Source organism: Leptonychotes weddellii, chromosome 6, assembly GCF_054177405.1.
Source record: "Leptonychotes weddellii isolate Sample4059 chromosome 6, ASM5417740v2, whole genome shotgun sequence".
Taxonomy (NCBI): Eukaryota; Metazoa; Chordata; class Mammalia; order Carnivora; family Phocidae; genus Leptonychotes; species Leptonychotes weddellii.
This window is the reverse complement of record NC_138374.1, coordinates 99,224,690-99,237,907: the sequence shown is the minus strand read 5'-3', so window position 1 is coordinate 99,237,907 and position 13,218 is coordinate 99,224,690. Positions and strand designations below refer to the sequence as shown.

Genomic DNA, 13,218 nt, shown 5'->3' with positions numbered 1-13,218 from the left:
GCAGGGTGAGACCACTTTGGAAATGGCGGAGGGAATCGAGGAGGGAGATGACAGAGCCTGGGCTCTGCGGCAGTAGAAATGGTGAGAGGGGAGTTCTCCCAGCCTGTGAAGTCAAGAGTCACTTGCCGATTCTGCTGTTTGTCCCCAGCCCACAGTTATACCATGATATAACCAGCTGTGGGACTTGGCCTACCTGGCTGATAGCCCAGAAGAAATGTAAAGGTAGTAGGTACATGAGATATTGCAAAATTTTCAAGTAAAATAGATGTGATGGCTCAGGGTGGCAAGAATTCAGATTTACCCACAGAATTCCTCCCCCGCAAAAAACTGATGAGGATTAACATTTCGGATTGGTAAATCTGATAGCAAACCCTCATTCGGCCCGTTTTATCAAGCGTGGACTGCAGCAGATAGGGAACAAAGGATTCAGTCACAGATTCCAGCCACATTCCGGAAGAGGCTTGGTTCTACCTTTTAGGTTCAGTAGAACAACTTTACTTTTTTATTTAAGATTTTTATTTATTTATTTATTTTGAGAGAGAGCACACAAGCAGGGGGAGGGGAAGAGGAAGAGGAAGAGGGAGAAGCAGACTCCCCGCTGAGCAGGGACCCTGACATGGGGCTCGGTCCCAGGACCCTGGGATCATGACCTGAGCCGAAGGCAGACACTTAACCAACTGAGCCACCCAGGCGCCCTAGCTGAAGAATTTTAAAATCTGATTTTTCTGTGGAGTACCATCCTCACTTACCCTGGGAGATCAATATTGTCTGTGTTGTTATACTAATGGGTCTGCTTTGTGGTCCAATGAGCCCTAAAGAGTAAAGAGCCTCTAAGGGTAAAAAAAAAAAAAACAAAAAACCCCAACTCCCCAGTGGAGATTTTAGCAGCTTTGTTTAATGTTCTGAAAAAGGTAATGAAACGAATAGGGCCTTTCAAGAGAAAATGAGAGTGTGGGGGAAATAAGTTGGTGGGAATTATTAAACATTTACTAGGTGTCAGGCACTCTGCCAGGTGTTTTCTGGTGTAATATCACTTAAGTCTTTTAAAGGTCCTGTGAGACAGGTTTTATTTTTTTTTATTATTTTATCTCACGGAGCAGTAAACTGAGGCTCAGAGAGGTTGATAGGGTCCCGTGGATCACATAGTAAACTTGGAGGTGGGATTCGAAGTGAGATCTCTTTGTTGCCAGTGCTCCTGCCCCTTTTTTGAGCAGTTTGTACCGCCTCTCCATGGACATGGTGGTTTTGTTCCCAAGCTTACTTAACTTTCTCGGCATGTCATAGACCCCGAAGTGCTGGAAATCTCCCCTGCTCCTCGGTGAAGGACCGATCCACTGGATCTGCATTTTTGTTATGGTGTTGTTTCTCCTGTTTGCTCCCTGGAGTCCTGGACCAGTCACCATGTCATCACCCCCAGGCACAATAAACTCGGGCAGGCAAATGCTATCACCGCAGCTCCGATGTGGGAGGCAACCTGACCTTGAGTTTGAATTGACCAAAGGCCACCCAGACCCTATGCACATCAAACAGGTTTGGCCAGGTGCCCTTCGTGCTGACATTAGTTTTAGATTGTGTATGGGTAAAACATACCTGAACAAATAAGACTACATTTCATATGGGAAATAAACGAATATCTAGCCAGATTCCCACTGTCTCAGGCCAGAATGAAGTCTTACATCATTTCCAAACAGCTGGAATCTATCCCCCAAATAGCAAAGCATACCTTGGCCTCTATAAACCCAAAAGCCCAGCCAGTTTCTAAAGGTCTTCTAATGGAAAATAGCAAGATATTTCCTAAGGGTAGTTCAATAAACATAATTTGGAGTTGGTCCTGATCCGAGGGTGAGCTGTGTAGGGAGGGCATCTTGGACAGTACTCAGTCTCCAGTGACCTTCAGCCTTCATCCTTTCAGAGCGTGCACTGTCGGCCCCAACGTGAAAGGAGAAATCCAAGCTTCCCATTTCTTAACTATAGAGCTCAGAGGTTTGAACTGGGCTGTTCATAACTAGTAACTAGGCTAGAGCTCTCGGAACATTTTCTGTATTATCTATATTATATTGTGGTCCAAGTGTAAAATATCCCAGTGTAAAATAAGGCTTTTATTATTTTTTTTTTTAGTTTAAAGTTTTTTATTTTAAGTAAACTCCACACCACCCGTGGGGCTTGAACTCACAACCCTGAGATCAAGAGTCACATGCTCCACCGCCTGAGCCAGCCAGATCCCCCTAGAATAAGCACGGCATACTGTTTCCTCTGGGCAGGTGGAAACAGGAACTAGTTAAGGGTCTAGAGGGCCCACGTGTGTTCAAGGAGATCTAACCCCAGCTCTTCTATATTAACTCTTTTCTCATTCCCTCAAATAGGTCAGCCTGGCAGTGTGGATGAAGAGAAGCTGATCTTATTGGAGCAGAAGCTCTTCCGGGCCAAGACTCAGATCAACAGCCAGCTGAGGCCCTTGATGTCAGAGCTGGAAGAGAGAGCACGTCGGCAGCAGGGCCACCTCCACGTGCTGGAGATGAGCATAGATGGGATTCTAGCTGACGTGAAGAACCTGGAGAACATCAGGGACAACCTGCCTCCAGGCTGCTACAATACCCAGGCTCTTGAGCAACAGTGAATCTGCTCTAGAGATTTCCCAACTGAGGTTCTTGGGATGCATAACTCAGGAGCCATCTCATGTGGTTGGGGTGGGATGGAGACATTTGAACATGTTGAATGGGCATGCTCAGGTCCACTGAACCTGACCCCATCCCTGAGATCTTGGCCAGATAAATGTCTTGTTACACCAATGTGATACTACTTGGGCAATGAGGCAGATAGCATTGGGTATGAGACTGGCCAAGGGCCTGGATCCCAAAGGGTAGACTGGACGGAAGGACAAGCTGCACGGCCAGGTGTTTGCCTCAGGAGAGTCACAGACTGAGTCCTGGAGTATGGACAGATGCTGCTGGGCTAGAGTCAGCTTATTTTTTGGGTAATGTGACCAACGGAATTTTTTTTTTTTTTTTTTTTTTTTTTACTTTGCCCACCCAGAAAATTCTTCTCAATGTCTGAACAGAGAGTGAAGTCCAGTCACACTGTGGCCAGTAAAATACTATTGCCTTATAGTGTCCAATGCAAGCTTCTTGTTGACCAGAGTTCCTCCCACTTACCACCCAGTTTGTGAACATGTGCTCTACTTTTAAGCTGGAAGAAGTGAACAGTGGTGGAGTGAGAGGCTGTAAGGCTGGTCCATTTGGAGCAATGGTGCCTGCTTGGGTCCTGCCACCTTTGAGTTCTGGGGCCTGGAAGTGACATCCTTTCTCCGGTGATGCCACGACTAGTTAGAGACTACATTTTTATTAAAGCATTTCCGACCAGCAAAACAAACTTTGGGAAGGTATTTACTTTTGGGTTTCAAAGTGATAGAAAAATATAGCTTGGGCATTGAAAGAAGTACAATTATCTAGAAGATTTATTAGTCCTTATTCGATCCCACTTTTCAAATGCTAAAAATTGTATGTGTCTTTGTGTTTTATTTTCTCACTCTCTCTGCCTATAGCAGAGAATGTTCCTACTCACACTGGAGCCGGGTAGACTCCATCCTTCCATCCATCCATCCATCCATCCATCCTTACAACATATATTTATTGAGTCCCTGCTGTGTGTCAGGGGCTGGGGTACGGTGGTGACATAGTCTCTGCCCTCACAGAGTTGATTGTCTAGTAAGGAAGACAAACATTAAAAAAATAAATTTAAAGGTACAACTCTTGTTCATCACAAGTGGTTTTTATTGCAATAACCCCCTGGTTTGCAACCTCATTTCTCAACAGAACATATGTTGTAAGACACTCCCAGGGGGGCACTTGGGTTTTGGCAAAGCCGGGATGGCTCTGGGTTGTGCACACTTCTTTGCATTCTAGCTGTCACTCCTCCCCTTTCCACACCTGATTGCAACAGACTGTTGAGTCATGATTACACCAGTGGGAATTGCTGGAAAGACCAGAGATGCTTCCATCTCGTCTTGGAAGATGTTGGTGCAGGCTCGCCTTTGTACTTCCTTGGCTTTTCATGGATGTGTTTTTGAATAAAGAATAATTCTTAGATGCCTGTGGTCAGTTTCTAACTTGTCAAACTCTTAAGTCTAAGATGGAGGTACCAAAGCAATGGAAACTAAAGTGCCCCAGAAATAGCAATGAGTCCTAGAGTTCACATTTTTCTGAACATCTTGTTTTGCCCTTTCCAACCATTAGAGCACTTTATAAGAGTTCATTGGTGCTGTCTCCTCAGCATAAAGAAGGATTTATTTCTGGAACAACCTGAACAGGGTGGGGTTTTAATTAATATTTTTGTCTTTGTTTCTTCGGCTATGAAATTAAGGTAAAATCAATAGTTTGTTGTACAGTGTCATGCTTTTTAATAAATAAAAATCTAATAAATTAAGATCCTGAATTGGCCATCTAGCCAAGTGGCTGAGGAAAAGATTCTGTTCCTGTCCACATTAACCCCACAAATTCTGAGAGGTCTGATCACTTTGCTTTACCTTCTGTAGAAGTGAATTTATAGTCCTGTCTTGGCATGCTCAACCACATGTCCTATAAATCTCTCACTGTAGTTAACAACTAGTGCCCAGGAAATGTATATGTATTAATTAGATTAGATTAACTACTATGTCACATAGACCTAAAAATGTACATTACTCAAACACAGGAGACATTTTTCTTGCTCTCATAACAGATAGGGAGAAAGTCGGTAGGGTGACCCTCTGCATGGTCATTCCAGAACCTTGCCATTTACAACATGTGACTTCTAAGGTTGCCCTGGGAATCATTTCCATTCCAGTGATTAGAAAGGGAAAAAGACATGGAGGTGGGAGACACCTGGAAGGTTTCCGTGGGCTAGGCCTGGGAGGGGATGCACGTCACTTTCTCTCACATTCCATGGTCCAGAACCCAGTTTTATGACCACATCTGACTTGCAAGGGGTCTGGGAAATACAGCCCCTTGATAAGAAGCCATGTCTCAGTGACAATCCTACTCTATGAAAGGGGATAATTCATTAGAATGCATAGCTAGTGATTGGTGTCTGTCTCTGCCAAGTATGAGATTAAGCAGTGTATGTTCTAGGGAACTTGGTGAGGGATTCCATTAGTTAATAGCATGCAATCATAAAGGGATTCCTCAATGGAATAAATTGTTAAGAAGGTCATAGAATGTCTTCCCTGATAAATGGGAGATGATCTCTGAATAGAGATGGGAAGTGGAAAAGTGACTCATATGACTCCCTTGGTATGGACATGATTCCCTCATTTTTGAGGACCTGACAAATTATCCCTAAGAAGTGAGAGGAGTGTGTGGCTGAGAGATAGCCTACTCAGGACTTAGCCTCTGTTGCCAGTCTTGTCCTACTCTGTCAAGTTAAGAGAGCTGTCCTTCCGCGTTCTCATCAGTATTTCTAACTGGTAGTGAAAAACTCCTTTGAACTTCTCCCCTGAGAGCTTTCTGATTAATTGTGCTGCTGGTAGGCCATTATGCATATCATCATCTACTTTGACTCATAGGGATTTCTGTTTAGAGGGGGGTAGGAATGAACCTGCCCATAGGCCATGGCTTCTTAGCAGATGTATTTCTGATCTTATCCCAGGATGTGGTTTCTTGTCAGTACTCTTGGGAGGCCAGGGAAAAGGGGAAGAAGATACTCAGTAATGTCCAATGTTTGGAATGAGGCTCAAGGGCTGGGATATATTTATTATGTCTTCTTTCAATGTTTTTGCATGGTCATGGGAGCGTTGTGGATTCTTGCTGTGGCTCAATTTTGCCACCTGGAAAATAGAGATTAGATTTTTTGTTTTTTTTTTTTCCTGCTTTCTTTATTCTATGGGCTACATGGAACTTCCTAAGAAATTCCAAGACCTGAAGCTTACTTATGGGTCATAAGGGAAGAAGTGTGTATGTACATGTATATTAACTCATAGTTAGTACATATATTTTATAAGTTAATGTAAGTTAGCAAATTAAACCAGTGTTTATGCCCAATTTTAAACAAGCTTTCAACATTACATACTCTCAGGACAGAGAAAAAAGTGTTTAGGTTTGTAGCCAAAATAGCAAACGTAAACACAAGTAATCAATTTACAAGGCATATCAAGCATCATTACGATGGGCCACCAAACCCAGATGGACACGCACAAAGCTAACTAATTCCAATCTTAAACAATAACAACAAAACACATAGTAAGGACCAAAGTGATTTTTTTTAAAAGCACAGCTAATCTGACAAACAAGTGGCTAAGTCCTAAATGAGGGGCCTAAAGGGGAATTGCTATTTTACCATCTGAATCACGACTGATACTAGCTAATGACAACCACCACTTGGATCTATACCAACACACAATGCATGTCACAACTACAAATGAAATAAGAACTAATAGAGCAGAACTGAGCAATTAACAAATTACTCATTTTTTTTGCTTGTTTACACTGCCAAAACTGTGAGTTTAATGATTTGTCTTACTTAAGATCTTTTATACCAAAAGTGAGTCATACATGTTCAGTTTTTACAAATACATTTTTGCTTCATAAAGAACTAATTTCATTAGTGAGCCAAAGCTAACCAATAGGAGACTATGAAGATTAGGTAGGTTCTAAGATTCAATTTTTAATTGAAAATTCTTAGGCACAGTTCACAAATTTGTTAATTATTCTTCCCTACCTATGATTCTTGGGCGTGGCGTTTCATATCACACACGTGGCATCAGCTAAACCATGCAGAAAATCTGCTCTAAGAACATTTTTGCAACTGTTGGCTCCCGTCAAGTGAGACTATGACAAAAAATTATTAATTCTGCAACTCGCAGAGAAGATTCTGGACAGACACAGGACTAGTAGCATTGTCTTATTTATTAATGTAATTCAAACATTTTGCTGATAAAACTTTTGTCCATGACTATCCTAGCAACAAAATTTTACTCAAAATATTTCACTATGAAATGGTGTTGCAACTTCAATGTAGTTTTTATTAATGAATTGATTTTCATAAAGCAAATCTTACTCTTAAAATGGTAGGTTCAGTGACCAAAAGCGATTAAAAAAAAAGCTTCCCCCCTCCCCATGCCAATCCTTGAGACTGTTCGGATCAAACTGAGTTCTGGACCTGGGCTAGACTGAAGGGAAAGAGTGTAGCTCATTCCCAAGTAACTAGAACAGGCTAATAGGACACCCAAACTGACACGACCAAGAAACCACATAAAGAATTGAGTTCACTGGGCAGCTCTAGAAAGGTGTAGACCGGATGAATCTGACCGAGAGCATGGGCTCCTTCACCACAATGCTGTTCCTCGGGTATCCTAATTGGAAGAGCTACAAAATCAGTCCCTGTTTCCATCCTCCCCATCTCACCTGTAGGCCTTCCTGCGGTACCTTGGGAGAGATCCTGAGCTTTTCAAATTCTACGGATTTTTGCATCACTCTTTTGATGAATGGAATTACAATAACATGCTTCTCTCTCTTAGTCCCCTAAAGTGTGTGTTTATGGCAGTTTGAGAGAGTAGATTTGGGTTGTTAAAATACAGTCATCTCTCCCTATAATTCTCTGCCTTTTGCTGCAGTTTGATTACTGAGTCTCACTTTCTACTTAATTAGAACAGCGAGTTCTTCTATTCTTTCTGAGAAGCTGAAGTATGAGACCAGAAAACGCTGGGAAGTTTCGCCACGTGGAGATGTAAGAAGAGCGTCTCTAGAAGCTCTACCTCTGGGTTTCAGGCACTTCAGTAAGAGACTTTCCTCCCCTGTTCCTATGTACATTCAAGGAAAATGAAAGCAAGAAGGCCCCAGAGACTGCCTGGGGGAGGGGGCGGCAAATGAGGTACCGGGTAGCCTGTCGGGTAGCAGCACAGGGCTCCCCAGAGGGCCACTCATTGAGGAAGAGTCATTGGCACAAAGGGTTTCCCTCCTGCCTGTTCTTACTCATATCAGCCACTTTCAGAAGAGCGGGAGAGATGTTCTTCATTGGTAGGCAGGAAATGAGGCTCCTGAGCCCTCTTAACATGATCATTGCAGCCCATGCCTTTCTCCCAATCTCAGAGCCATGCCAGCCTTGAGTTGGCCTTTGGAGGAAGAAGGGGGACCCCAGAGGGGAAGTCAGGGACGAGAGGTCATCCTCATGGCACCTGGGGCACTACTTCAGACTCTGAATCTTTCTGGTGCTACCCTTTGCAGGATCACAGCCACAATGTCCTGCCCTGGACTGAGAGAGGGGGCTCTACCCTCCCCCTAGCAAATGAAGAATGGCGCAGGTTGGGGAATGGACAATTCTACCCAAAAGGAAATTCACTTTTTCTTATATTTAAGGAAAGCTATTTTAATACAATCCCTGTGATCCACCAAGATAAGATCTGCCCCATTTCATGCCAGACATCTTCTAATGACCCTGTTCTTTTCCTTCCTGTGCACCTTCCCACCCCCACACGAACTGCATACAGCCAGCCTGGTTCCCTCTCATGGGCTGTGGACTAAATGCAGCCTGACCACAGAACCCAGCAGAGTAATAGGGTGCATCAAAGAGACAAAAAATGTTTGGTTTCTCTTGGATCTGCTCATGTAGATCCTCATAATAAACTCTAACCGTAGATAACCTTCACATCCTTGAAAATGTCACGTTCCCCTAGGGATCCGTTTCCCTCTTTTCTTTTCCTGGCTTAGGACTGCTTTGCCCAAAGTCTCTTCTGTCTCTCTGTCTCTGTCTCTGTCTCTCTCTCCAGTGTCATCTTGAGCACTTGAGGTCTTTCCTAGCCTTCCATAGAGCATCCTTTCTTGGATTCAGAGGGTCACTATATGGGATTTTCTCTAAGCCGCTGAGATCTCTTGATTTCTGAGGGAAACCTAGCTATGGCCTTCCTCCCCATCACACCCCTCCTCCCTCAAGACTGGCATATGCAGTGCCGTCCATAGGAGCACCTGGGTGAGACATAATTTAAGAGAAAGATGCCAGGTAAGGGCTGAAAAGAGTAGAAGCCACACGTTACCTGGTCAGTATTATGGGGAACTGGGGGACAGAGATCATGTGGTACGATGCCCTAAGGGTCAGGGAAACAATATCCTTTTGCCAGGCTCTACACTTGCTGTGTAACCTTGAACCAGCCATTTAATCCAGTGGATCTCTGCTCCCTCATCTTTTAAAGGAGAATGTTGAATCAACTAATCTCTGAAGGGTTTTTTTTTTTTTTTCATTTATGATTCCATGATCTTTAACCAAACATTGAGACCCAAGAATAGGTTATTCATTCCCCCTCTGAAGGTTATTTCCATAATCCAAAAGGAATAATACGCTCCTGGATGCTACTTGAACATGCTCTTCTGTTGAATCCAGTTCCTTTTCCTGGAGGCTATGGAAGACTGTTACAGATGTAAAATATGTACTGAAGAATGGTGTCCCCGATGTCAGGTCTCACCCCACCCCTCCTGGGCATAACTGGTACTAGATTTTGATAAAAATATCCTGTTGCTCAGGGACCCATTCCATGAAGACAACCAAAAGCCCAAGAGCCAGGGACTAGATGAGAGACACAGCATAAGAGAATAATTTCCTTTTGGCTCTCAACACAGGGCATGAGTGAGACCTGAACAACTAGAACAGTCTGTCAGAACTGTTTCCAGGAACAGCGGAGGAAGGTAAGAAATCAGAAAAAGGATGAAACAATTTAGTGCCCTCCCAACCATGATCTCTGTTCTGTGAACCCACTCCCCTGCCAGACAGAATTCCTCAGGCAATGACTATGGTTCTGGGCTCTGCAGGAGATATGACCAGCTCCAGAAACAAGACTGAGGTACTGTGTCTCAAGAAGAAACTGACCTCAGGCACTGCAGCGAGAGTGGGTGAGAACCATCAGTTCCCTTCAGGGCAACAAACCTCTCTCTCCTTGGTCATCTTGGACGTACATCATGACAGAAAAATTTCCCAGCCAAACAGGCAAGAAATAATTCCAATTAGCAAAGATCTCTAGGGTTGAGTGAATTCCTAGCATGTTTTATTTCAGAAATGGCTGCATTATTAGGATTTGAACTTGAATAGGTGATTCTTCTCAGATGCAGGAATGTGGCTAGGTAGGACCTCCAAGGGCTTAGGTGGTGACCTGAAGGTTCCTTGGAAATGCTGGGCTGGCAGGGAACCCACTCTGCCATTAGTCACAACCCAAAGGAGGAACCATACAGATGCCACCAGGACATGAGGATGGACTGGATCTGTGTGATCACAGGTCCAGAGCATCGGGACAATGGTCTTCTGAAATTAAGGAAATGGACACAAATTCTTCTGAGAAACCCTACTATTCCCAGACCTGCCTCCCAGGTTTTGGAACCTGAAAGCCTCTGTCCTTAGCCTAGTCGGCAGCTGCGGTGTGTGGGGGTTTGTGGGGTGTGAGTGGGCAGGTGGGGGGTGTTGGGAAGGTGGAGGCGGCTTGGCCTTCTTTACTGGGGGTGGCTCTCACGCTGAGGCTGGCTACGCTATCCTATCGAACGGGAAGTTACCACCACAGGAATGCATCAAGACTACAAACATAAAGAACCACAGACACAGGTTTCATCCAAATTCTATGAGGAGTGAAGAACAACAACAACAACAAAACAAAACAAAAAAACAAAAAACAAGAGAAGAAAGAGAAGAAAAGAAAGAAAAAAATAGCCCTTCGTGGTAAAGGGCATGCTGGGAAGGCGAGAGCCAGAGCCGCCTCCCCAGAGCATGCTGGGAGGACGGGCCCCGGAGCCGCTCTCTAGAGCATGCTGGGAGACAGACACCAGCACGTCTCCAGGGACTGCGCTTCCCCCAACTCCCACCCCTGTTCCCTCACCCACCCCCAACCCAGAGACTAGAGGAAGGTCTGTCCAAAGATGACTGCTGAAGAGGGTATGCTGTGGTTCTCTGCAGGTCCCCCACACTGTGGAGGGTTGAGTCAGCAAGTGGGGAGAACAGTCAAGATGAGGAGATGGAGAAACAGAGAGGCAGGAGAAAAACGGGGGGACTGACAGAGCCTGGAGGGGCCAGTGTGTTGGCGGAGGACGAGGGCAGAGTGGAGCGTGCGGCCGTGTGGCTGCTAGCCCGAGGCGTTGATGTAGAGCTGGCTCTTGAGAATGTAGTCGATGACTGGCTGGGACAGGTAATCCACCACGTGGCCGTCCCCATGCTGCAGGGCCAGCCTGGAGGAGAAGAGACGGTGGTCAGATGACACCTTCCTTGACCAAGGCCGAAGGACGGGCCTGCCCACTCTCTTTCAGGGAAAGGGTTTACCCAACACCCCAGTCTCTGCCTTTGCTCAGGCTCCATAAATGGCTTCCCTCTTGGGAAAAGCTCGCCTGCCCCAGAGTTCCTCCCGCAGCCTGGTGACTCCATTCCATCCTGGCTCTGCCATTTCCTAGCACAGGGACCTCAAGCAAGTTATTTAAGCCCCTCTGTTCTTCAGTTTTCTCCTCTGTAAAAATGAGGGGAATATTTGGGCCCATCTCCTTCAGTTATTAAAAGGAATTAAAAAATAAAAATAAAAGGATTAAATGAGTCATGCAAAGCCTTTAGAATAGCCCAAACACACAGTAGGTATTTAAATGTGTTGACTGTTCTTATTTTTTTTCCTTCGTGTTTCTCTGCATCATGGTCTCATGAAAGTGGATCTCCCGAGGGACCACTTCTTTCCTTCCTACGGGAGCCCTGACACAGAAGAAGGTGACCTCCTCTCAGGCAGGGAGGAAGGAGGAAGGCACTACCAGGTACGAGAGAGTTCCAGTGAGGCGCTTTGGTTTCTTCACAGTTGTGCTCCAGCCTTGGTCTGGCTGCTTCCCATTCTCTGCTCATATGATGGTCTTGGGAATGTCAGGCCCCACAGCTGTTTGTAAAAAATGCACATACGCCTCCAGAAATGTAGATTCTAAAAGGCAGCTGAGTCCTGCCCTGTGAGACCTCTTCAGAGGCTGGCTCACAGCCTCTTCAGTGCATACACTGTCTTGATCTTGCAAGCAAGCTAGGTCCCTAAGTGCCTCCCTGCACAGTTCACAGGGAGGCTTCTGGAAAAAGTGATCTGTATCCGTAGTTTCCAAATGCCAATCCCAGCTTGATCAGAATCACCCAGGAAGCAGATTCCTAGGCCCATCCACCACGGATTCTGATGCAGTGGGATTCAAGGGGACACGGGAATTTGTGTGCTTGTGTAAGCTGGTGGGGTAGTTTTATCGTGCAGCCATGTTTGGAACCAAATCCTTCTCCTTTCCCCTCATTGGCCCTTGTTATTGGGTTTCAGCTCTCACCTCACAGTTTGATGCTCTGCTACTCTTTGAAGTGTGTACATAATCACCTTCCAGGGAGGAAGTCCAGTAGACCTTTAAAAATGCTGGGCCCATCTGATTTCTCTGAACTATGTGACAGAGATGACAATGCTCCCCATCTTTGTGCCCTCTCTTGCCTTGGTTCTTGGGCCAGCACGGCTGGTGGTCTCTGACGGCTCCTTAGCCTTCTTTTAAATGCTTCTCTTCTTACTGACTCTCCCTGTGAGCTCAGCCATACTCTTAACGTAATTTACAGCTATGTGCTCATGGCTTTCGGTTCTATTCCACTTCCAGACCTCTACATTCATATACCTCACCATTCCACTGGACACTTCCAGTTGCAGCTTGTGGCGGAGACTGTTACCTGGTCCTTAGCATCCATTCTCTCCTTCTATTTAGGAATAGAACCTCCTGAGTTTAAGCTGGGCACATAAAGTCCATGTTTCAGCCTCCCTTGCAGCAAGCTATGGCCGCGCGACTGGGGCTGAGCCCATGGGGTGCAGCGGGGGAGTGATGTGTACAACGATGAGTCACCTTTTAAAAGACAAAGCTCCTGCCCTTTCCAGCGGTCACAGCAGCAGCTGGGGACCCACAGATAAGAGGCTTCACGTGAAAGAGGTCAGAGATTCAATCCTTTTGACTTCAGTAAGAGGGAAATAAACATTTCTCTTATTTAAACTATGACTATTTGGGCTCTTTTTGTTATGGCAGCTTAGCCTATACTCTCATTAATATAATAAACACCTCAAACTAAAGAGTCTCAAACTAAAAACATCCTCTTCCTCCCGAGAACTAGGTAAAACTAGCTGATGATCCATCTCCCTCTTTAAAAGTAAATGACTGAGGGGGCGCCTGGGTGGCTCAGTCAGTTGAACGTCTGACTCTTGATTTTGGCTCAGGTCGTGATTTCAGGGTTGTGAGATCGAGCCCCATG

The 13,218-nt window shown here is 45.1% G+C and overlaps 2 protein-coding genes across 11 annotated transcripts in view; one reads left to right on the top strand and one right to left on the bottom strand.

Annotated features, from left to right (window-relative positions):
- The window catches only part of LAMC2 (laminin subunit gamma 2), an 82,586-nt gene extending 78,501 nt beyond the window's left edge, over nucleotides 1-4,085 (top strand). For all 9 annotated transcript variants that reach the window (XM_081824751.1, XM_081824750.1, XM_081824748.1 and 6 more), the window contains one exon: nucleotides 2,364-4,085. In XM_081824751.1, the coding sequence (XP_081680877.1) occupies nucleotides 2,364-2,617 (254 nt within the window). In that variant the 3' untranslated portion in view covers nucleotides 2,618-4,085. The remainder of the gene's footprint in view (nucleotides 1-2,363) is intronic.
- A 6,463-nt stretch (nucleotides 4,086-10,548) lies between these two features.
- NMNAT2 (nicotinamide nucleotide adenylyltransferase 2) overlaps nucleotides 10,549-13,218 on the bottom strand; it is a 143,834-nt gene continuing 141,164 nt past the window's right edge. For both annotated transcript variants that reach the window (XM_081824770.1, XM_081824772.1), the window contains one exon: nucleotides 10,549-11,168. In XM_081824770.1, coding sequence (XP_081680896.1) covers nucleotides 11,066-11,168 — 103 coding nt within the window. In that variant the 3' untranslated portion in view covers nucleotides 10,549-11,065. The remainder of the gene's footprint in view (nucleotides 11,169-13,218) is intronic.